General features: G+C 39.6%; 1 protein-coding gene across 1 annotated transcript in view; it reads right to left on the reverse strand.

Moving 5' to 3' along the window:
• Positions 1 to 22,755, reverse strand: part of helz (helicase with zinc finger) — a 51,367-nt gene that overhangs the window by 24,685 nt on the left and 3,927 nt on the right. The window contains exons 2-18 of the mRNA XM_068592330.1: positions 19,319 to 19,564; positions 18,865 to 18,901; positions 18,437 to 18,561; positions 16,817 to 16,873; positions 16,470 to 16,518; positions 16,155 to 16,230; positions 14,132 to 14,330; positions 12,792 to 12,899; positions 12,463 to 12,604; positions 12,112 to 12,267; positions 11,641 to 11,911; positions 9,725 to 9,851; positions 9,346 to 9,558; positions 7,511 to 7,641; positions 5,697 to 5,876; positions 3,305 to 3,406; positions 2,573 to 2,751 (exon numbers count right to left, since the gene is read on the reverse strand). Coding sequence (XP_068448431.1) covers positions 2,573 to 2,751; positions 3,305 to 3,406; positions 5,697 to 5,876; positions 7,511 to 7,641; positions 9,346 to 9,558; positions 9,725 to 9,851; positions 11,641 to 11,911; positions 12,112 to 12,267; positions 12,463 to 12,604; positions 12,792 to 12,899; positions 14,132 to 14,330; positions 16,155 to 16,230; positions 16,470 to 16,518; positions 16,817 to 16,873; positions 18,437 to 18,561; positions 18,865 to 18,901; positions 19,319 to 19,546 — 2,380 coding nt within the window. The 5' untranslated portion in view covers positions 19,547 to 19,564. The remainder of the gene's footprint in view (positions 1 to 2,572; positions 2,752 to 3,304; positions 3,407 to 5,696; positions 5,877 to 7,510; positions 7,642 to 9,345; positions 9,559 to 9,724; positions 9,852 to 11,640; positions 11,912 to 12,111; positions 12,268 to 12,462; positions 12,605 to 12,791; positions 12,900 to 14,131; positions 14,331 to 16,154; positions 16,231 to 16,469; positions 16,519 to 16,816; positions 16,874 to 18,436; positions 18,562 to 18,864; positions 18,902 to 19,318; positions 19,565 to 22,755) is intronic.

Consider the following 22,755-nt stretch of genomic DNA (forward strand, 5'->3'; position numbering starts at 1 on the left):
GCTGCTCACAACGAGGAACCCTATGTCTGTACTAGAAATCCAAATTACATTTCTGGATCTGCCACTTGTCATTGGACTAATAATGGCGTTTGAATTGGGAAACAGTTGTACAAGAAAGGAAGAAGGGACGATAATGAGCAGAGGTGAAACAGATCAGAGGCCTAGTGTTGCACAAGAGATTTTGGGGACAGATGTCAGTTTAATAATAAATGGTGGATGCTTCACCTCACACCCCCAGTCTCTCACATTTTCTCTTTCCCTGTCTCTTTCTACCCTTTTCACACTTTTAAAAAGCGACTTGCAAAAATCTGAGATCTGTGAAAAAGATAACTAATAAAGACTGAGAATAAAAGTTCTGTCAAATAGTGTCCAATATCAGACTCCTGCTCAAAAGGTAAAAGGAAAACTATTTTGTGAGCATTTTACGTTGTTCTTGGACGCATTCTGGTTTTTGGCACACATTGTGAACCCAACAGGAGCCAACTTCCTTTCGGATTCCCTTATTGACCACAGTTTGAGCTATAATCTTGAACCTTTATCACCAGGCTGCAAGATCCAGCAGACTCCAGACAAATTAATATTCACTAGTGCACACTCCTCTCCTTTACTTTCAAATTAGCTCATTTACAGTTTTTCCTTTCAAGAGTGGTTTGTTTGACAAAAAAGATCCCTATTAAATGTGACATTTATTGTATTGATATTGTATTATTGCCCTGTGACTGACAAATTGCAGGGATCTAGTTGATCCTGAACAGTTGGCATTATGGGAAACAAACACAAAGCTACACTGCATGTCATCCCAACAGCTAAAGTTAATTTATAATTCTAAAGTTGGCCTCGTCCCACAACAAACCATGCACATTTCAACATGCCAGATCCCATATTTAGGCCATAATGAGGTAGGAACATCAGCTAACCAGATATTTAAGAGACTTTTTGGGGCATCTATGTGTTTGGGGTGGAAGATTTGTTATTGCTACTTAGTAGACTCACTGGCTCCCAATTGCCTCGTTTCCTGAACATTTTCATCACCGTCGAACACAAAGTGAGCCGGAGAGATGAAACGTGGGGGAAGAGGGCTAATGATGTACAATACATTAAAAACAGGCAGATGGCGTTCCCAAGCAACAGACAAAGCCCCCTCTGCTGACACATTAGAGTCAGTTATTAGCCTGCAATGACAAACTGGTTGTTTTCCATGTCTCTTACACAACTTAAATGAGTTCCATTTCTCTCTAAGTGGTGGGCTCCAGCTAACACTGGATACGAGTCACTGGGGAAGCCCTAAGAACCAGTGACTGAACTAAATTTTAGTGCTGTCAAACAATTTAAAAATATTTAATCGCGATTAATCGCATTTGTGTCAGTTAACTCGCGATTAATCACTTTTTTTTCATTTTAATGCTCTTAACATGAAAAGGGGGATTGGCTTGCTTTATGCAAATCTTTTATTTTATTGAAAAACAATTGCCAAACCGGGCGGTTTAAAATAAAATGATAAAGTGCACATTTCAGGTAAACAAGGGCAAGAGAGAGAGAATATTTTAATCATTTATTGCTTTATTATTACTGCTGTTGTCTGTATAAGTTGTATATTTCTATGTTTTTCTGATGTGTTTTGATGCTTTGGCAATATTGTTGCAACATTCATGCCAATTATGCTGAGAGAGAGAGAGAGAGAGAGAGAGAGAGAGAGAGAGAGAGAGAGAGAGAGAGAGAGAGAGAGAGAGAGCATAGCAGTCAGGCTTCGTAGATCCTGTCGTTGATGCGATGTGTATTATATCTCTAGATCCTCGTCCTCCACAAAACGCTAACAGGCTACCGACAGTAGCATCCATTTAGCTGTGGCAGCATTAAGTTTGTTCTTTGTTGTGGTGTCCATGTGTTTCTGTCCGAAGTCATCCGTTCGTGTCTGGCTATGACGAGGGGGCGCAGAGTTAGCATCAGCTTTGTGCTTGGCCATCGAGTGGTATTTCAGACTGGATAGCTACGATAATAGCTCAGTTCGTAATGACAAATGGCTCACACCACTTCGGTCTTGTCGTTAATTTTGTTGTTAATTTTGTCGCATCGCGCTCACCATTCATTCATTTCAACCTGTAACGTTAGCCTAGCTTCCAAGCGCAGACGGCGTGCCTACTGTTTTGCTTCCGGTTGAGCTCCATCCGGCGTTGAAAAATTAAAATGCTTTAACGCCGTTAACAAAATTGACGGCGTTAAAATTGGTTTGCGTTAACGCCGTTAATAACGCGCTAATATGACAGCACTACTAAATTTACATATTTATAGTGAGGGAGGGGGGGTGGGTCAAAAACATTTTCAAATATTACATTGTTCACCTTTTGTTGAGACGTTGCATGTGCCGACTGATTTTTAAGGCCATCATTGGGTTTGAATGCATTATATCAAGAGATCATACTATTTTGTCAACCTGTTAGTCTGTAATCATTCCTCACATGTTCTTCAAACATGAATTTTGAAGTTTGTCAGTTTTTACCAAATCCTCAGGAAATTAAGGTGATTTAGACTGCTATTATGACGATATGACTGCATCTCTTGTCATATGACTCACCGGGCTCCAAGTCAAGCTGGCAGAGGTATTGGGAGGTGCTGAGGGTGACCACCACAACACGGTGCCTTAGGATGTCATCCTTTGAGGGCATCTTGAAATTTACAAATGTGTTGGAGATGAGACAGTACTGCTGGACCACTGGGTGAACCGTCTTCACCCAGCGGTTTCTGAAGTATACCCTGGAGAGCAAGACAAAGGGAGAGTTGTCAGGAGAGAGAGAGAAACAATCTAAAAGAGGACTACTTCAGTCTGATGTTTGTCCACATTCGGGTCATGTTTGAGTCTACAAACTTTTAACTTCAATTTAGCAATTAACTTCAATCCATATTGTGTGAAAGCGTCTCGCTTGATGAAACCAGTTCCCGTTCCCTGCTTTATCTACTTTTAGTCCTTACATATAAAAGATTTTGGTTAAGTGATGCAACCCAACGAATTAAGTCTGCAAATTAACTCCAAAAGCAACACAGTAGTTTCATTGCCGGCAACAAATAATTTGTTATACCTAAACTGGCATGTTTTATGCCACTGTTTCACTTCAAACAAGGCAAAAGGCAAAATTAGTATTGATAATGTTATTTTGCAGGGTAAAACAACACATCATGGCTTAGTGAGTATAATGGAATGCATATTGTGTCAACATAAACATTATGTTTTCTTAAAGACACCATTGCGTGTTTAAACTGCTGTGTGGCCCTTAGCTGTCAAGTCTTCTTTAAGCTTGTGCTTTCGTACCTGAGAGGTCTGGCATGCGCGTTGCCTGCTTCGACGTAAGGATGAAGGTAGTCCTTAATGTAAAGGTCGGCTGCACTGTTTGAGTGTGTGCAGATCAGGACCCTGTAGAGACAAAATACAAACAAGGTCATAGGGCTGTGCGGTGTGACCCAAAATCCATATCACAGTATTTTGTAAGATTCTGGCGGTATCACGGTATTTTTTTTCGACGTCAGCCAACCGTGTTAAGCCATAACAAGTGCAGGAAACAATATTATTATTTCACAGGTTAATGTTGAAAGCGCAGCGGGATACTTCTGTGTCAAGGTTCTAACTTCAGTCATGGTTCAAACTTTAGTTGTGTATTTAACTTTATAACAACAATTGATAACCCACAACTAACGCTCTTTAACAGGGTTAAACACCACAACACAACACTTTGAGACACAAACAGTTTGTAACACTAATAATTGTACATTTATAAAAATTACAACGCGGAAGACACGGTACACCGCACAGCCCTACAAGGTCAGCCTAACAGCGATGTGGACAGCAAAGCCAGTTCAAATTGACCTTCGAAGAACATTCTGTTATATCCATTTAAATGGTGGTGAAACATCACCGCAAGCGACAAATATATGCAGCGAATGCTTGGAGCATTTAACATGTACAATAACACACATTAGGTACACCCAACTATGATCTATACAATGTCTTCATTTTAACAGTATGAAGAGCAGTTAGCACAAGTCAAGAGGGGTCACTTATCCCTGTCTTGACTTTTAAAATATCTATAATTCATCCTAAAGATGGAATATTAAATGCATTCAAAGTGAAATGAGGAATAAATATTACATTGAAACGCTCTGTTTTTATTTTTACATTACATATATGCAACCCCTCCTCCCTTATTCAAACAGAAAACATGAACTTCTGTTCAGGGGACACTGTCCGAGGTATTGCATTCATTTTTCATAAAGACCAGGGAACTGTGCGTGTTCTCGTGCTATTGCTCCCGTCGGTATCTGCACACAGTGAGGGAGCCAACTCATGATGAAAAACTATAATCGAAGAAAAGCTTGCAAGGTTTTATTGTTACACAACACGGTGTGGCCCACTGAAGTGATATAACGTGATTGATCGGATTATGGTTTGCTATCCAGAAAAGGCAATCTGGCCCAGGGAAGATGATCAAACTAACCATGTGTACCGACCACAAATGACACAAATTCATCCAAACGGCCAGCCCTCTTTGTCCTCGAGTGATGACACATGCACACGACTACATATATATCCCACCACAGTACAAACGCATACGGCACAGCCAGTGTTTTCATGCACGTTTTAAACATTAAACAGTTTAATGTCAAACACAAGGCTGCCACTGCCCTAGAGTTAGAAACTGAGGCCACTGCACAGCCAAGCACCCCCCAATCACACTCTGACTGACCTCCCTTGCCACCTGCAGCTTTAATGACTGATGCCAATTTTATGCAGACACAAACACACACCTGCTCACATCTACATTCCCTTTTCATTCATAAAAACGGTCAAAAGAGGGAGGCTTGTGACATCCAGGGTGCTGATTAATTCTCAAGATGGTGTAAAGCCTTTTAAATACATGGGCAAGAAACATAAAATCACTAATGTTTAAAACATGCACTGTTGAAGTGTACGATATTATACCGAGAGGTATAACATAATTTGTTATAACTCACATTATAACAAATCATAATATAATTAAGTTAGGATTTATTGCAGGACCGCAAGATTAATATTAGAACGTTATTTTTAGCTACTATAGGTGATCTTAATAAACTGGTAATTGAGAGTAGATTGATGAGTTCATATAGTAATATAGTTTTCAATCACTATGAAGCACAAAATTACTAAAATATTATGTGTTGGACTTGACAGGTTTGTTAATCAATACCAAAGACTGAAAATTGACTTCACATGTACGGAGTTTCCCAGCACTTAAACTGACACCCATTAACATGCCGAGACACTCCAAGCTTCTTTCCGTCACGTCACCAAACACCTTTCAAGTGCTGAAAGGAAAGAGGATAGTGCTCCTAGCGATCAGGGCAAACATGTCATTTTCAAAAGAAAATCAATAAGCGGTGTTATGAGAATAGGCTTTGCTTTGAGACACATAACTATATTGTCCAAAATACAAGACACCGGTCATAAGAAAACCCCAACCTCTGTCACAAAACTGGTAGGCCGATATATAGCATCATGTTTTGATAAAAACAAATAAAGCAGATGAATAGATATAATGGAAGGAATTGGAGCAAATGAGGGATTAATTAAGGAAAGTAAAGAATTGTAAAGGAGGTGCAAATATCCTACTAATGGCCAACAGAGGTCAAAATTATTATGTAATAAATGATGTAAACGATAAACAAACCTGCTGTCGTCCTGGCGCAGGATGTGCTTGACAGCCTGTGCCAGCGTGAAGGTCTTGCCGGTGCCGTAGGGTCCAATGATCAGGATTGGGGGCAGGGGAATAGTGACGGGCGTGGTGATGGCCAGGATGGCCTCTTTCTGCTTGGCATTCAGACGGGGATCCAGCTGCTCATCCCACTGCCTGAGGGCGGCGAGAAGACGGGGAAACGATTAGAGGGATTAATAAACTTACTAAGTTCTTTATTTTTTTAGAAAGTAGCTTGTTTTCAAGCATTTGGAATATTGCCATAAAAACGAGTAATAGCTTTGACCAAAGAAACATTTTGTTCATATAATTAATCTCAGGAGGACAAAGATAAAGTGAAAAAACTTATTCAACTTGACAGGATATGTATTTAGTCTGATTCAAGTAGATAAAGAAAAAATAATTATAATTTCTCAATCTGATTGAATAATAAATATATTACAAGAATATTTGCACTGCACAAAAACAGCTCCTCGCTTGCCATTTATTTATGCAACTGTGACTCAGACGGTAGAGCGGGTCGTCCCTCATTTAGAAGATTGGTGATTCGAGATCCGGCTCCTCTAGTTTATGTGAGGGTATCATGTATGTAGCGCTTGTGAGTGTGTGTGTGTGTGTGTGTTTCTATTCTAGCATCACTGTTGTCATTATGAAGATTGGAGTCTCTGACGTTGTGAATCCACCAACAGCAACTGGTTGAGCTCCAACTGAGACATAGTTGGGGGTCAGCGAGAGAGAGAGAGAGACAGAAGAGAAAGAGAGACAGAAGAGAAAGAGAGAAAGAAGGAGAGAGAGAGGTGGGAGGATGACATCGACGGGTAACGTTTGGAGTGACGATAAACCTCAACTTTTATGCCGACTATATTTTCTCCGCAAATGCAATCGAGGGTGAGATAAGCAACAAAACTTTCACCGTGCGCAAGGTTAGTTTACTGTGTTTTGTCATCCAAAATAAAAACATAAAGCTGAGATACTGCAAGCTGATAGATGTGGTGAAAATGTAATACCAAAGGGTTTACTAAAAATTCAAACGCAAAAATGTGTATTTATATTAAAACATACAGCTTAAGGGCCACAGCACACAGTGTGTATATTCCTCAACACTGCTGCTATAACTCAAAACAGCACCAATAAAGAAACTGTGAAAACAGTTTGCCTGAACTTCAGCTAAATTTACTCCTTGGCCCAAACATAATGTAACACCTTCACTTATCCAAATACCAATTAAAGCAAAAGTCTAAATCAATTATATTCTGTAGACTAGATAAGCAACAGCCTTGAAAATCACAGGAGATTATATTTGGCTGTAGCCAATAAAGATTACTGAGATTACTCCCATCACCTGTACCACTTCAGAGGGATTTTAGAATGACTGCCAAGTCGGCGAGGCGAGGGATGTTCTGTCAACTCCCAAATGTATGTGGTATCCCGTCTTTTGAGGGTATTTGTCAAGCTAATGTTGTGTGCGGGTATTAAAAGGAATTTTTCCATAATAACCATTTAGGATTAGGAGTATTTCCTGAGCGTGAACATGTGGGCATGGGGTATGCAAATACCTTCCTTACGTTTAAAATAATATAATACGAAACTTTCATTTTCATCGACTTAATTTATTTGTATTACTTTTTTCCATCCTTTCGGGGCAGTAAAGTATACCACAGTTCCCATGGAATCAATGGAGTGAAACACAGGAGGAGAAACCCAAAATCAGAATAAAATATTGATGGCCGCCTTCAACGTAAATCTAACTTCTAAATGAGCCCTTGACAGCACCATGGTGGAGTACACACCTGTTGGGGCTCCAGGGGATGGTGGGGATCATTCCAATGTCAGGGAAAAGGATGCCATTCTCTTTGGTGCGATCCAGAGCATAATGCATCTCACAGAGTGGCAGTCTGTTCAGCTGGAACTGGAGCTCCACCTGAGGCAGAAACAACACGGAGAGTTTACTAAGCAGTTAATGCAACCTTGGTGTATCTATAGATCGTATATCCTTTTTACAGGGAAAGGATACCATGTAATAAGCAATACAATGCAATCAATCAAATAGAACAGCCCTGACACAAAATGGTTATACAATTTTGAATAAAATGGGAATCATTCATTTTTGGTTTAACTTGAGCTCATGAGTCTCACCTAGGGCTGCAACAACAAATCAATAAAATTGATTATTAAAAAAAGTTGGCAACGAATTACATTATCGATTAATTGTGTCGCGCGATTATTACGCCACTCAATAGGTTGCGGAGATGTTTGAGTATAAAAGTTGAGTTGAGCGCAGCAGACAGAGGGTCCAGAAGGTTCAAGTGCAGCCCGCTGTATCCTCTCGTATGTCACTACGGTGGTCACACTGCTTGCAATAACGTAGCAGCTCAGCTAACCGTTGTTGTTAGCTCGCTAGCTAGTCATTCATTCCCCGAGTTGCAAATTAATGCTTTTTGAGAACAATTTTTTTTCATCCGATCAATCGAAAAAATAATCACCCGCTTAATCGATTATTAAAATATTTGTTAGTTGCAGCCCTAGTCTGATTGTTCCATTAAACACAATACATGCAATACATGTAATTTATGCATTATATCTACAGCTTTAAAATATGAATAAGTGCAAGTTTGAGTATTTTTTTGAACCAACCAATCAACAGCTAAATCAAGATTTTATCTTTAAGCTGTCTCTAGAACTCGAATGAAGTCCACCTACAGCTAAATGAAGACAATAGTTAAAAAAGAATGATACGCCTGTCAATGATACATAATTCCAAGCACGTCTACAAAATGTTGTACCATGTTTTCTATTTTAACCTTAATGTCTTGGGGAGCTTCAGTTGCTTACAATTCTACTTAATCCCTTCGTTAAACTAGTTTTATCATTTAATCACTAATATTTAGTTTCTACTGCTGGAGGGTCTTGTCATCATGCAAACTGAGACACAGTCCACACAGGTATCCCAACAAGTATGCAATGCCTTTGAAAAAGGAGTGTGACAATTTGAATGAGAGGAAAAAAACAATATATATATATAAAGCGTAAAGACAGTAAGGACGACAAGACAAAACAAGAAGGTGAAATAAACAACAAATACAAGAGCAGGAAAGTCTGAGATATGCAATACGGAGAAGAGTGTGAAACATCAAGGCTGTGTGAAATATTCTAAGAACCCACAGAGGAGATAAAGAAATGAAATTGTATCATGTAAGCAGACACGAGCAGCATATCCAGAGGAATAAGAAGATTAGGCTCTCACAGCAACAGGATAAGGGTTGTGATGATAAATGTTAGCACACCAGCTTGCTTCATCTGCTGACGTTCAGGAGGAAGGAGAGATAAATATCAAGCTGGGTTTGCTAAAGGTGGAGTCATTCAATAAAGGGATATTTCTCAGAACAAAACCAGCACTATAACACTGGTTTTCCTGGAACGAGGATCCAACTCAGTCCTGTGAAATTGCTTTTCAATAGGTGAACAATTTACCCCAAGAGTTGTAGTCTTAAAAGATCATTCACCTGCCTTTTCCATTACTGTCAATCCACCACTCTTGTTTAATATGTGGTGACGACACCACAACAGGGACTCCCTTAATGCCTCTGAACAGAAGCGTCTATGTGTCCCTTGGTGCAAATCATACCTGTAGTTCTCTGTCAGGCAGCAGCCCAAGCTCGTCACAGCAATTTTTGCAGATCCTTAGGAAGATGTAGTCCTTGGTCTTCTCCTCGATCACAGCCTCGTAAACACGCTCTTTGACCCCGGGAGGCGGATGGCTGCTGAACCCCTCGCGGCCATATGGCAGCAGCAGAACTGAATTCACCTTGGTCATCACTAGCCGTCCCGCTAATGTGTCCTGGGGTAAATAAATAAATAAATTAACTAAATACTGTTCAGAAGAGGTAGCTAGCTAACCCCTCTTGTCTGCATGCACCACCAATAAGTAGGTACACTGCTGAAGAGTGAAAATATAGAAATTAATGTTGTTTATTGCACTTTTACAATTCAACCAATCCAGTTACCTCAGAAAGTGTTTCCGTGAGTTTGAAGCGTGCAAAGAGCTGTCCATTCTGGGCATACTTTGCTCCAACAGAGATGCCTGTCAGCATGAAACTGGTGACAAGCTGGAGATTCACTTTGATGTTAAATCTGGGGAGAGGGGGTAGAGGGAGAACATGGACAATTAATTATGTTGTTTCAGACCTCCAGCTTACAAATCATTGTAAAAAAAGAAAGAAGTTATAGCAGTCATGATAATGTTTTGTGTAGGTTTTTGACAAATATCCCAATATGTTCTCCTGCGAGTGAAGTGCTTGTTTATCTTTCCTTTACTGGAGACATTTTACCCCAGGAACTGACCTGCTTTCAGGCACTGACTTTTTTTTTCTAAAGAGAAACTAGTCTACAGTCATTTGATGACCGGTCATCGTCCTCGAAAAATGTCCTTGAATGACGTCATTAAAGCTTTCAAGAAACATTTGGCACAAAGCATAAATACGCACATATTGAGAAAAATGGATACACTTTTGTGTTCTTTCATTTCCAGATTGTATTAGATTGTTTCTGCGAAATTGGAAGTGATGAAATAGGAAGCAACATTGGTGATTAACTGATGGATAATTGACATATGGAGACAAGTTAACACATTATGTATGTATTTCCAATCCAGTGGGGTTACACAACTAAAGATTGAGGTTTCTTGTTCTGTTTTTGCGCCAGAGTTCTACCTTTGTTTTAAAAGAGAGAAACATTGAGGCATAAACAGAAAGCGAAACACTGTTGGTTCCCCCTTCCCATAACTCCCTTCTTGGTCATTTTAGATAATCAGGTGATGCCTCTTGACCTACTGATACAAGACTCTTAACAAGCAAGAAATAAATCTGATGAAACAACAATATTATTATTATTTTGAGATTATACAGAGAGATGTTCTAATTCAGATGTTTTGAGTTTGAGAATCCACACTAAACCCAGAAAGCATATTTCATACTGTATGTAGTTCCTTACCCCAAATGTAACACACACACACACACACACACACACACACACACACACACACACACACACACACACACACACACACACACACACACACACACACACACGGTCAAGTCTGACACCTTGTGGTGGGTTGCTATGTTATACAAAATATTTACACCACTCAACCTCGGAGAAGGGCTATATTGTAGTAAGATTACATATAATCAAGAAAAGAATAAACTATATTAATACATGGTATATGTAATAAAAGGTAAACTGCATTGAAACCATCATTGGTTTAAAAGTTGCCGTGTGACGTAAAGGCAAAGCCAACACAACAAGCTATTGTGTAAACTGTATTCTTAAGTAATCTTAGTGGTTTGTCGCCACAATACTGACCAGACAAGAAGACCATTATGTAGACTGGTCTGACTAGGTTACTTGGCCGATCACGATACTTTTAAGGTTGCACAATTCAATTTTGTAAAGCTCCAGGAAAGGCTCTTACGTAGATCTTGCTGACATGACTTTTTTTTTTTTAAATGGTGAAGAATGTTATTTAATTATTTTTCATGTATTCTAATAAATACATGTCAAGGATATACGTGTATATATAATGTTTTCCTTCATGTTTGCCGTTGAATTAAAGCTTGCAAATGTCTTGCCTAGAATTATTTAAATCCTTTACCAGTTATACCAATATTCACCTTGTTCAAATGCTTCCTCAATTTCCAAATCAATACGTTTTTCCTGTAAATTATTCACGATATAGAAACCTGAAAACTGACTTATTACAGATACGAAGTTACATTTTTCAAATTTAGCTGATATATCGATTGTAAATGTTCTTAATTTCTCTAATGGCAACCTGCGCTATCCAGGCTTTATTATGTAAAGTTAAAGACAATCAATTTTGCTATCTCAGTAAAAGAGAAACCATGCAAATGTGTTGACTCACTTGCTAACTTCCTTATATTGTGCAATCTCCTCTATGTAGAGCAGGTCATGCAGCCGGGCCTGGTAGTTGTCTTTGGTCAGAGTCTTGTCCAGGACTGACTGAGTGAAGAGCTGATCTGCCGACAGAGGGATCTGATAGCGAGAAAGGAGGCTGCGCTCCAGGTCGGCCATCGTTTCATTAGGACAGAATTCTACGATGGTCTTACAGGAAGGGTCCCAGCGCTTTGCAGTGATCAAGAGCTGCTGCCTTGCTGCCATCAGGTGTTCCAAGTCTGAGAACAAAAGACAAACAGAATTGTATCGTCCCCAAAGGGGAATTTGTTTCCACAATTTAGTGTGCATTCACCAAACTACAAATGTCCATTCTAAATAAGGACAAGAGGGTGCAGTTACGACTGTACATGCGTATTTAACCAATTATAAACAATTGTTTTTAAAAGACATCCAAGTGACCTTTTTGCTTTCATCATACCTTCAATGGAGGCAGCATCCACCATGATCCGCCGCATCAGCACAGGCTCTGAGCCGAAGTCAAAAACAACGGTCTGTCGGAAGGTACCAAAGATTTCTGTGCTGAAGCCCACCGCCACCTTGTAGAGAGTGTGGTCCAGGCCATTGTCTGCTGCCACTGTCCGAACAGCAAAGTTTGGTGTCAATGCATTTATTATAAACCAAACAAATTAGAGACGCAGCTTAAACATGAATTAAGATGAAAGGAAACTATAGGAGGTTAAACTTGAATGTGAATATAACACAATTTACATCACAATAGCTTGTGATGTAAATTTATTGCAGTAAATAACAAAAACAGAACAGGACATACCTCCCGTTTCCTCTCCTGGAGTCCACTCTTGGCACCCGTTAGGGAGGGCTTGCAGCCGCTCCCCAGATGACACACCTGTGATGAAGAAGTGTGGGCGGTGGGCATCATAGAGCAGGGCGATGCGGAACAGCTTCCTAGCCGGCTGGTCAAGGAGACAAAGGTAAGACAATCAGAAGATCCACGCAAGAGGATGACGACCAACTAGCGCTGGCAGGTGCGCAGTGCAGACTATTGTAGTATTCTTTTTAGGGTCATATTGAAAAATAACCTGGTTCGACGAATGAAACATTTGAATCCGTACATGCTTGGTATTAAACATGTCATCCTACCTTGCACAAAAAGGAGAAGGTCCAGGAATGTGCTGATTTTTTGGTGGCGACGGTAACGGAGAGGCTGGAGCTGGTTTCTACATTCACCCCATCTAAATAGTCACTTAGCTAGAAAAGAATAGTTAAAAAAAACACACACATGGTTAGAATCTCACGGCGAATGTACCAAATATTTTACTAGAAGTAGTATGTCAATGTGGTGAAAGTTAATGTCACAGCTGCAAACATTCTAAGTGTATGTAACTGTTGAAACGTGCATATGTATCGTATAATGTATGCTTCATAACAGTCAAGAGACAATGTATGATTCTTAAGACTCAATTTTCAGTCAGTCAGTCTAGTCATTAGAGACAAATATTTTGAGAGCGTCCTGAGTGGGTCATGGATAGATAGTTTGACCCTTCAGATATGGTATAATAAGTAGGGTTGGGTACCGAGAACTGGTGCTAATATGGCACCGGTCCACAAAGTCCGGTACCTACCAGACCGAAAGACAACGCAGATTTCGGTGCTTCCTTTCGTTGCCTGAGCCGATTTATACTTTTTTTTTACACTACTCTGTAGCGTTGCACGGTATACCGATACTAAAAAGGTAGCGTGGTACCCGTATGTTAAAAACAATATGAATTAGCATATTTGTAGTATCAATACTTTATTAAAATAGTGCGGATCAGAGCAAAGTCACTGCTCCGCTTCCTCTCATGTTGATGCAAGCAGCGGGGCTCAAGGGGGCGGGGCTACCAGTGCGCACACACTTAGCACACGCTTACAGAGTGATCGATGGGGAGACATGAGTGCAGGAGATTTTGCCGACCGTCCTCGGCTTGTTGGAACAAAGGTCTCCCAGAGTATATAATAATGATGACGTGTAGTCCAGTAAAGCTCTCCAGTATATATTAAAGATGACGTTGAGTCCAGTAAAGCAGCAGAGTTTGTAGAATCCAACAGTTTCTGAGTGGAGTTCTGTTGCAGTCTCAGGCCACATGATGCGTGTCTGTTTTTTTAATTTTTTTTTTAAACATACTGTGTTTGAAGTTAAAAAGTTTGAAGCTATAGTTTGGAAGTGTTTTGTATGTATTTATTAATATATATTGTTCAATTTGAAGAAAAAAAATTGCCTCGGGCAACGGTATCGTTTTTAAAGTATCGGTTTAGCACCGGTATCAGAAAAAAGCAAACGATACCCATCCCTAATAGTAAGATTCTGATAAAATCCCCACACAGCAAATACTGTACACACCTTTGTGTTTGGGCGGCCGTTCTGTGGGCCCTCTTCGTGGCATGCCATTTGGTCTGTTCTCTATCTGTTAAACCACTTTTAAACTTGCACACACGCTCACCACTTTCTCTGGGGAGAGGGAATTCATCCACTTCTCGATCAGGGTCTCCATGTAGCTCTCGGTGAAGTGCTTGCTCTCCTGCTGCTGTTTGAGGCGGATGAGGCGTGACGCATAGCGCTTCTGCCACTCCATCAGTTCCTCCTGAGAATGGGCTGATGTACACTGGGCCCCGTACCGACACAGACCCTGCTCCAAGTACCTACAGCAGAGACAGATTGTGTGCTGAACTGGTACTGAAAAAAGTGTCAATCAATAAATCAACACAAAAAAAACTCAGATCAAATCACTAAGAATATTAAACAGTTGGCAGCTACAGCTTCCCCACTGTGAGGAGAGCATTTGTTTCATATTATAGTGAATTAGAAAACTATGTTGGACAAATTAAGCAATCTGAAGATGTACATACATATACCGTATTACACAGACATTTCTCATTTATTTTACTCAAATTAACAACAGATACTAGACATTAGATTTATAAGACAGAAAAACTATTCATCTTTTAACATTTAAAAAAAAGATTATCTTTTAATATTCACGGTATTCATGCTTTTTTGTTATTTAATTGGTGTTTTAACATCCCCAAAAATCAGCAATATTATTAACTCAAAGTCTTACAATTCTTACTTTGTAGAAATACCAAGCTGACTTGTGAATATACAACAAGCCTAACAACAAGCTTAACATAGCAGCAGACCAATGCTGTCTAACCCCTGCAGCAGCACATTATACTGGTGGTTAGGGCTGCAACTAACGATTATTTTAATAATCGATTAATCGGTCGATTATTTTTTCGATTCATTGATTCATCGCATAAGAAAATAATCATTTTAAAGCATTCATTTGCAACCTTTTATTACAAAAACAGAACTGTGCAAATTCACAGTGCAACAAATCTTAAATAAATTTATAAAAAATAAAGAAATACAAATCAGAAAACTTAACAGGATTTGTCAGAACTTGTTCTCTACACTCACAGACATGCACACTCAGACATATGCACATACACACACACAGACATGCACACTCGCAGACACACACACACTCACACACATGCACAGACACACACATTTACTGGCATGCACACTCACACACACTCAAAGAACAAGAGATGATATTCCAGAAGTAACACTCATGTATTGACGGATAACTTACGGACTGCACTTTACCTAAACAAAGGTTGTTCATTAGATATTGAACTACAAATCCAAGCAACACTCCCTCTGCATGAAGCCACATTATATCAGACTGTTGAACGCAGGTTTGCGTTCTGCACCTCAGAGGAGATATTTACGCGTTGCTTCTCTTGAAGCCTCCGCGGTATTTTAAAATGAAGACGTTATCTAACCCAACAACGCGGCTCAAACACGGGGAATGAACGACTAGCTAGCGAGCTAACGACGGTTAGCCTAGTTGTTAAGTTATTGTACGCGCAACGCGACTATGCAGTGACACACGAGAAGGTACAGCGCGCTGCAGAAGCTCCTGGACCTTCAGTCTGCGGCGCTCCACTTCACTCAACTGTTTTGTTCAATACTCAAACATCTTCGCGACTTGTTGAATGGCGTAATAATCGCGCGACACAACCAATCGATATTGAAATTCGTTGCCAACTTTTTTAATAATCGATTTTTATTGATTTTATCGATTCGTTGTTGCAGCCCTACTGGTGGTGCTGCAGTGGGACATATAGTGAAACTATGACAGACAAACTCAAAATCAGAGGTCGTGTCATTTCACACAGAGAGCCAGGCAGGATGTGTACAATTATTTTTTAAGAGGAAAGAAACATAAAATTAAAATGTATTGCAGATAGCTATTAAGAATCATACTTCAATATCCTTTAGTGTAACTGAAAAACATCATTACTTCCTGAAAGCTAGATTAGTCCTTCATTATCAAATGCCTGTATTTCACACAGAATAGTAGACAGGACATTCATCTCCCTCAGCAATATCCTGTATAAGATACACATCCTTCATTACTCACACTTGTGTGGAAATGGCCAACCAGTTTGCATTACCTTTTACAGAGGGTGTACTCCTCACTGCTGGTGACTCCTCGGGGAGGAGGCCGAAATTGCCAGCCATCTTGGAACTCTGTAAGTACACACAGCCATGTGGTCAATATGACAGTGAGCCAACACCTTTAAAAAACACATTAAATGAGCTTCAACCAGCTTGTAACCCATTTAGGATGTGCTGTCAAGCTGCTAACTGGTGGGAGACGTCCTAAACATCTATTGCACATCAATCCATTGGAGTTGTTGGTACCAAGCACATAGACCATTTTTATTATTTTAAAGTCGAGGGAAGTCTTGAAAATGAGATTCGCTCACCTTCCTCCTGATCATCTGTGTATTCAGGTGCCATCTCCCTGTTTATCGACTGGCAGGAGACAAAGATTGGTTGGGGTGGGGATAGAAAATTATTAATATTATATGAATGACTAACATAGCCATACAAGCAATTGGACCACTGGAGTCATTACAGACAAATGAGGAATAAATCCAGGCTAGCTACACGCTAAGCAAAGGAGCACAAAACAATTACATTAGTGAGAGAATAAGCTCATTAGGCATCTTTCTGACTCTGCAAGCTTGGACCAATCGCCTTTAAAACCAGCAAGCACCACAAGGCATGTACACAAAAAAACAGTAAGGTTTTCAGCCCTGCAACCGCTTACCTCAATTTCTGAGAAGAGCATTTTTAATCTGGTAAGATCTTTTGCGACGATGCCATTCTGTGAAAGAAGGAAGGACAGGATCTTTATTACAATTAAATACTGCAATCATGGCTTTGCGTACATGTTTATGATCGCTATAAAACCCAACTGTTTATGAATGAGCTGGCAGATGTTGCTTGGTGTAATCATATATATCATGCAACTTCTAGATATATATAGGCAATATTTAAATCCATCACCATCCCCATGTTTAAAAGCTGCACTACATGTGTAAATATTTGCAGCACAAAACATCAGCAAGAAATGTTTGTACCTGCAATGCCAAAGTCACACAAGTGACAAGAAACTTATAAACTCATGCATTATTTAGACGAAGCACTTTCCGTTTGTATCTTGCTCTTTCAATTTGTCACTTGTGGGTGGATTTCCTGTCAGTAACTGTCCCCAGACCTGAATCTAGCTCATTATGGTGACTCTTCAGGGTCTCGGTGGTGTTGATGATTAGTAAGACATTTTCAATTGCAGATATATTTAATGACCCAAAACTGACAGGATTCAGTTGTTTTTTTAAAGAGGCTTTGATAAACAAACAGACAAATAAAGATGTGTATTAGTCATTTTACTATTCTAAAGAGCAGATATGGATAATAGTCTGATAAAGTTTTCAAATATGAAATGTATGCATGTCAATACAAACTTGTCAGTCACAACTGACAGGCTGTTTTTGTTTTTTTTTAATTACAAATCTGCCTAATAGGGCTTGTTTTTAATTAATGACCCTACTCCAACTGAACAGCTGTGCCAGCTCTTAGGTACAGAGCTTCTCGAGACTGGTTTGTAAAATCCATATACACAAACCTGATTTTGTTTACAACAAACTACCAAAAAAAGCTGTCAAATGAGAAAAGTTAATCAGCACACGCTCAGAATAATGTTTGCCTGTGAGAGACGGCAAGATAGAGACCTGCCAAGAAAACAGGATTCTCCCCACTTGCGTAAAATGTTGGATGACCTTGGGGACAAGCTCAACCTTTGAATACCTGCTGGTGTGTGCATGTGTGTGTTGTATTGAGCAGGAAGTGGTTGAAAAAAAGGGGGCACCTTGGCTGCAAAATGCATGTTAAAAGGAGGGCAAAGTCAGACAGGAGAAACATAGACAAATTGACCCTCTGTTACATTCTAAAAGTAACACTACTGCAGGTAGGGTACTGCCCGTCACTTTATCTGGCATTTGTTTGCATGTTGTCCTTTTTCAATGTCGGAGAAACATTTTAGTTATTCCAACATTAGGTTGGAACTTTTTATCAATACTAATTCACTCCATTGTGGGATATTATACGAAAACACTGACTATCTTAACCATTACACACACTGTATCTGATATTACTTTGGCATCTAGGATCACTGTGAAAGCAATTCAGGTTCATTAACATCCAATGTATAAATCCCTAAAATGTCCTTAGAAACATCCAGTGAGGTTTTACCAGACAAATATGACCTTAGCCGGTACAATATTTAATCCTTGGATGCGCTACAGAATTACATTCTAATTTCAATCAATATGTTGGCTGTCTGAATGCATATAATGTATACAATATATACATTGACCATTAATCATACCATTGGCTCCCCATACAAGGCCTTAGAGAGGATGCTTGCCACCTCCTGCAGGCTGCCATCCAACAGCATGAAGCGCAAACTGGCCTGTAGCGAACCGTCTCCTCTGGCAATCTCTTCTGCAAGGACTAGGACAGGATGAAGAATACACAGGGAAAAGTAGGGATATAATTAATTCAGGTAATTTTCTTTCACAATATGCAATACGTTGTTTTTTATGTCTGTTTTCTACAACATTGTCGGTATTAAACCATGACACCGACCCAATAGACAGTTAAAAACAAAGTAAATGGCCCCAAAGTTAAGATTTGATCTGCTATACGGAGACCAAGGCATGTCTGAACATGGTTCTTCCCCGACCGACAAACGCACTTTGTCTGCTCCTAGGTACATCGTGTCAACAGATGGTTCCAATTTGAATTGCTACTCACCATGTTTGCAGTCTTCATCTGCTTCATCATAGTTTTTCTGTTGGCAGAAGGAGAAAAAAGGTTTATATATATATATATATATATACATATAAAAAATTAAAAAGCCCTGACAAATGGGAATACTTTGTGTTTGAGGGTCAGAGCTTTACATAAGCTCCAAGAATGGCTATACTTGCCTCACAGTGGAGACCCTCGCACTATCATTAAAGACTTAAGTAGTTTCCATAATCTTAGGGCATAAAAAACAAGGTGTAATTGTAGTGCCATGGGAAGATAGTATAACAGTACCATGGCGAAAAAAAGAAAGTAGTAAGTATTGTTCTCATTTCTAACATTCTCTTCCTGGTAATTTACAAAGAAGTACAACAGTAGATTTAGATCACAATGATCAGCCCACATCATTTCACAATAATTACAAGGGCAGCAACAACCCTGAGACAGCCACTGTCCTCACCAGCTGTAAGAAGGCAGCAATTCGATAGAGCAAGGCCCGGCTTCGTAGAGGTCCGGTAGCAGCAACAAGGGATGGAGGGCTCGGTGGGACAGGGGCACCGGAAGTTGTGGCCTGCGGTGCAAGGACCACCAGGACGTCCGTGCTGTGGCTGACTGCCGCCTCGTACTCCCGCCTGACTAACGATCTGCCGGCTTCTTCACATGACTTCTCCGCTCTCCTGTCCGCCATGACTCAGGGACAAAACGTCTAGTCAGAAAAAGAAAAGAAAGACATAGGAGGAACATCTTTACTGCAGCAAGGTTGGGCAATATGAGAAAAACAAATCCTCATTTTTATCAATCGGCCACTGCTGCTCACATTAAAGTGACAGAATTTGCCGATGTACTGAGTGAAGGAAGAGACGCTCACCGTGTCTGCAAAGTAGCAGTATAGAACTCGATTAGCTCTTTAAATGATTGCTGTTAGAAACGGAAAAACAAAATGTCTATTCTAAGACACTACTTATTTGTTTTTTGTTTAAATATTGAAAACATTAAAACCACTATAACGTGCCAAACTTGTGCTATAATCTTTAATTGTACTACCAGTTCAGCAACATTTTGCTGGTGATGCATGCCTTAAATCATGCCACTGGTTAAAAGCTAAAAATATATTATTTAGCCTATATTGAAAATGAAGAGAGGCTTTCCAAAAACTATGAAAACATTTAAAGACACTAGGGATTGTACATACAACTCTAGGACTCTGCACTACAGAAAACATCACAATAGCCTTTGACAATTTTTCTTTTTACCACAGGATCTGAAATATCACAACTGTCAACCAAGGCTCAGAAAAAGTGTCAACATGCGATTTATCACTCTAAAACAATTTTCACAAGCCTTTTCTTTCTTTACATAGCATATGTCAGTGAGTATGACAGCTTGCTTTTTGTGTCCTTCAGCTTGCTCACTGGCTGTAAGTTAGGTTCTAGTTTAACAGGAGACATGCAAATAGGTCAGACCATACTGACTATTTGAGAACATATCAGGTTATACAATCTGAGAAAATAAAACCTACAGTACACCCACACACAACTATTGGTGAAACAAAACCCATTTGTTTGCTTCACTTTACAATCCAAACATGACATGTCATGACCAAGTTTCTACCATCATTTCTGCATCTAATAATACATTTTCTTTGTAACTTACTTTTCATTCAATTAATTATTCTGACTGAAAACGCCCTGAACCGCATTGCATAAATGTGTAGAACTTCAATTACTGTATAAAATAATGTAAATGCTTTAATGCCTTCAGTCCTCTTGTTTTTCACATCTCTTATAACAATAACATTCAAAAACCTTCCAGAAATGCTTCAAGAGGGAATTTACAGTAACTTAAACTTGTAACTACATTGTCCCCCGGAGTAGAGAGTGGAATGCTGAGAAAGGGGAAGATCAGAGAAATAAAGAGGTTTCAGGCAGATCACGTATTGACACTTGTTATGCTTGTTGGTTCTATGTTTTAAATAATAAAAAGTTGGTAGCTGACAGCAAAACCTCGTCCACTCCAAGAAAACACAAATTCAGACATGGACAAAAGTAAACCTTAAATTGAAACTGTTAGGGCCCTGCAGGTATAATAAGACAGTTTCATTCTTGCAATCACAGGAAATTACTTTGACTCCACATGCATTATATATATTTCGAACTTTAAAAGTATTTTCCTCACTGGTGGTCTCATTGGTTATGGTTGCACTATCAATCAGACATTAACCATGATCGAGACGCTTCAGCTTCACTTTCGGGGAGCCGGCATGTCGCATATTGCTGCAGCTTGAGAGAAACTTTGCTGAATGCGGGAACCCAGAATAGAAGTGTAATATTCTGTTTTTTCCTGTCTGCCCTGAGGGCTCAACTCTGTGGGTCAAGGAGGGACACTCAGTGTGGGAGAATCCTCTCTCCAGTGATAGTGATCTAGCAAGTCTGTTTGGAAAAGGCCTGGGGTTAAGGTGGCTCACGACTCCGACCGTTAGCTTTATGTCGCTGCTCGACTGGACCTGTGCTCGCAGCACTCTCCCCCTGCGGGGGAGGGACGGGGTTTCTGGTAACCGTTGTGAATGCCTGCCTCGTTAAACATACTGTGTTTTTGCCACATCATCACCTTTCAATTCTTTCTTTTTTATAATAAAATATAAAAAATGTATCTCACCTCTAGTTTATGCTCTCAGAGTGCACCAGATTAGTGCATTTTACAATAAAATGTAGTCTACAACATTTGGCGTCAACATTTTTCTGTATTGAAATACAACTAAAAAGACAAACACTGTTCATTACACTGCAGTGTTGTATATTTAAATTTGAAAGTGCAATACAAATATTTTGTTCCAAAATCAATGAATAATAATAAATATATTGGGATCTCATAATTAATCGTGTTGCAATCCACAGGGGCAACCGTAGCACATGTTCCAGAGAAAGTGTTATTTTTGCATGAGAGCTAGCACAGAATGCTCAATGCCATAACAGGAGTATTTGGTTGAAGAGAAGACTATTATGCATTTGTGAATATGGCCAGATTTTTACATCAAATGATGCAGAACTTGCTAAAGTCTCAATTTTAACCATGAAGGGTACAGCAGCAGGCACAATATTATTTATTTTCTTGTTGGTTCTCTTTGCAATCCTGGGAAATATATTGGAAAATGTAACCCTCCCGTTGTCATCTCTTCCTATTTAGTACTAATATTGTGTCAATAAAAAATAAGAAAAAAATACATCATGTATTGAATTCCAAAAATGTTATGCATCAGGATAAATTGATCATCGTTTTATAATTGCATTGTTGCCCTCTGAATCGAATTGTGAGGGGCCAAGAGATTCCCGCCCTTATATTTCTTCTCGGCCTCTGCTCACTCAGTGTATATTAAAATACATATGCAACAAGCTGAGAGAGGAATGATCACATGAGAGGCCTAAAGCATTAGCCTATTAGAGACGTAAACCAAAAACAGTGGAGTCAACTGTCTGGCGCCATCTGACTGCTTAGAATAAGGCCATTATCATAATTGATAAAACAGAATGTGAAGCCTTTATTGAGACGAGACAATATAGCATGTTGGACAGTATGCAGAAGGAAATGGGTGTGTTGTGACACTTCATAGTCACAGAGCCAAATGGTCAACACCGTCTATGTGCCAATGAGAACACATGGCTATAAAATGAATCTCGACTGTGGATTGTAATTCAGAGCATCTACTTATGCATCTTCAAAGCTCTATGGTGTAGATAATGTATCCTGCTTACATCCCATGCTCTGACGACACCAGTATATTTAGACACATCAAAATGTTTATGCAAACAGGTCAATAGTACATTGTGCGTCACCAGATGAGTTAGACTTGGGAAATTCTTATCAAAATGTGGATCCACACAAAGGCGTGTATAGCGTGAG

Source organism: Clinocottus analis, unplaced genomic scaffold, assembly GCF_023055335.1.
Source record: "Clinocottus analis isolate CAN_PGR_092001 unplaced genomic scaffold, fCliAna1.0.p SCAF_27, whole genome shotgun sequence".
Classification (NCBI taxonomy): domain Eukaryota; kingdom Metazoa; phylum Chordata; class Actinopteri; order Perciformes; family Cottidae; genus Clinocottus; species Clinocottus analis.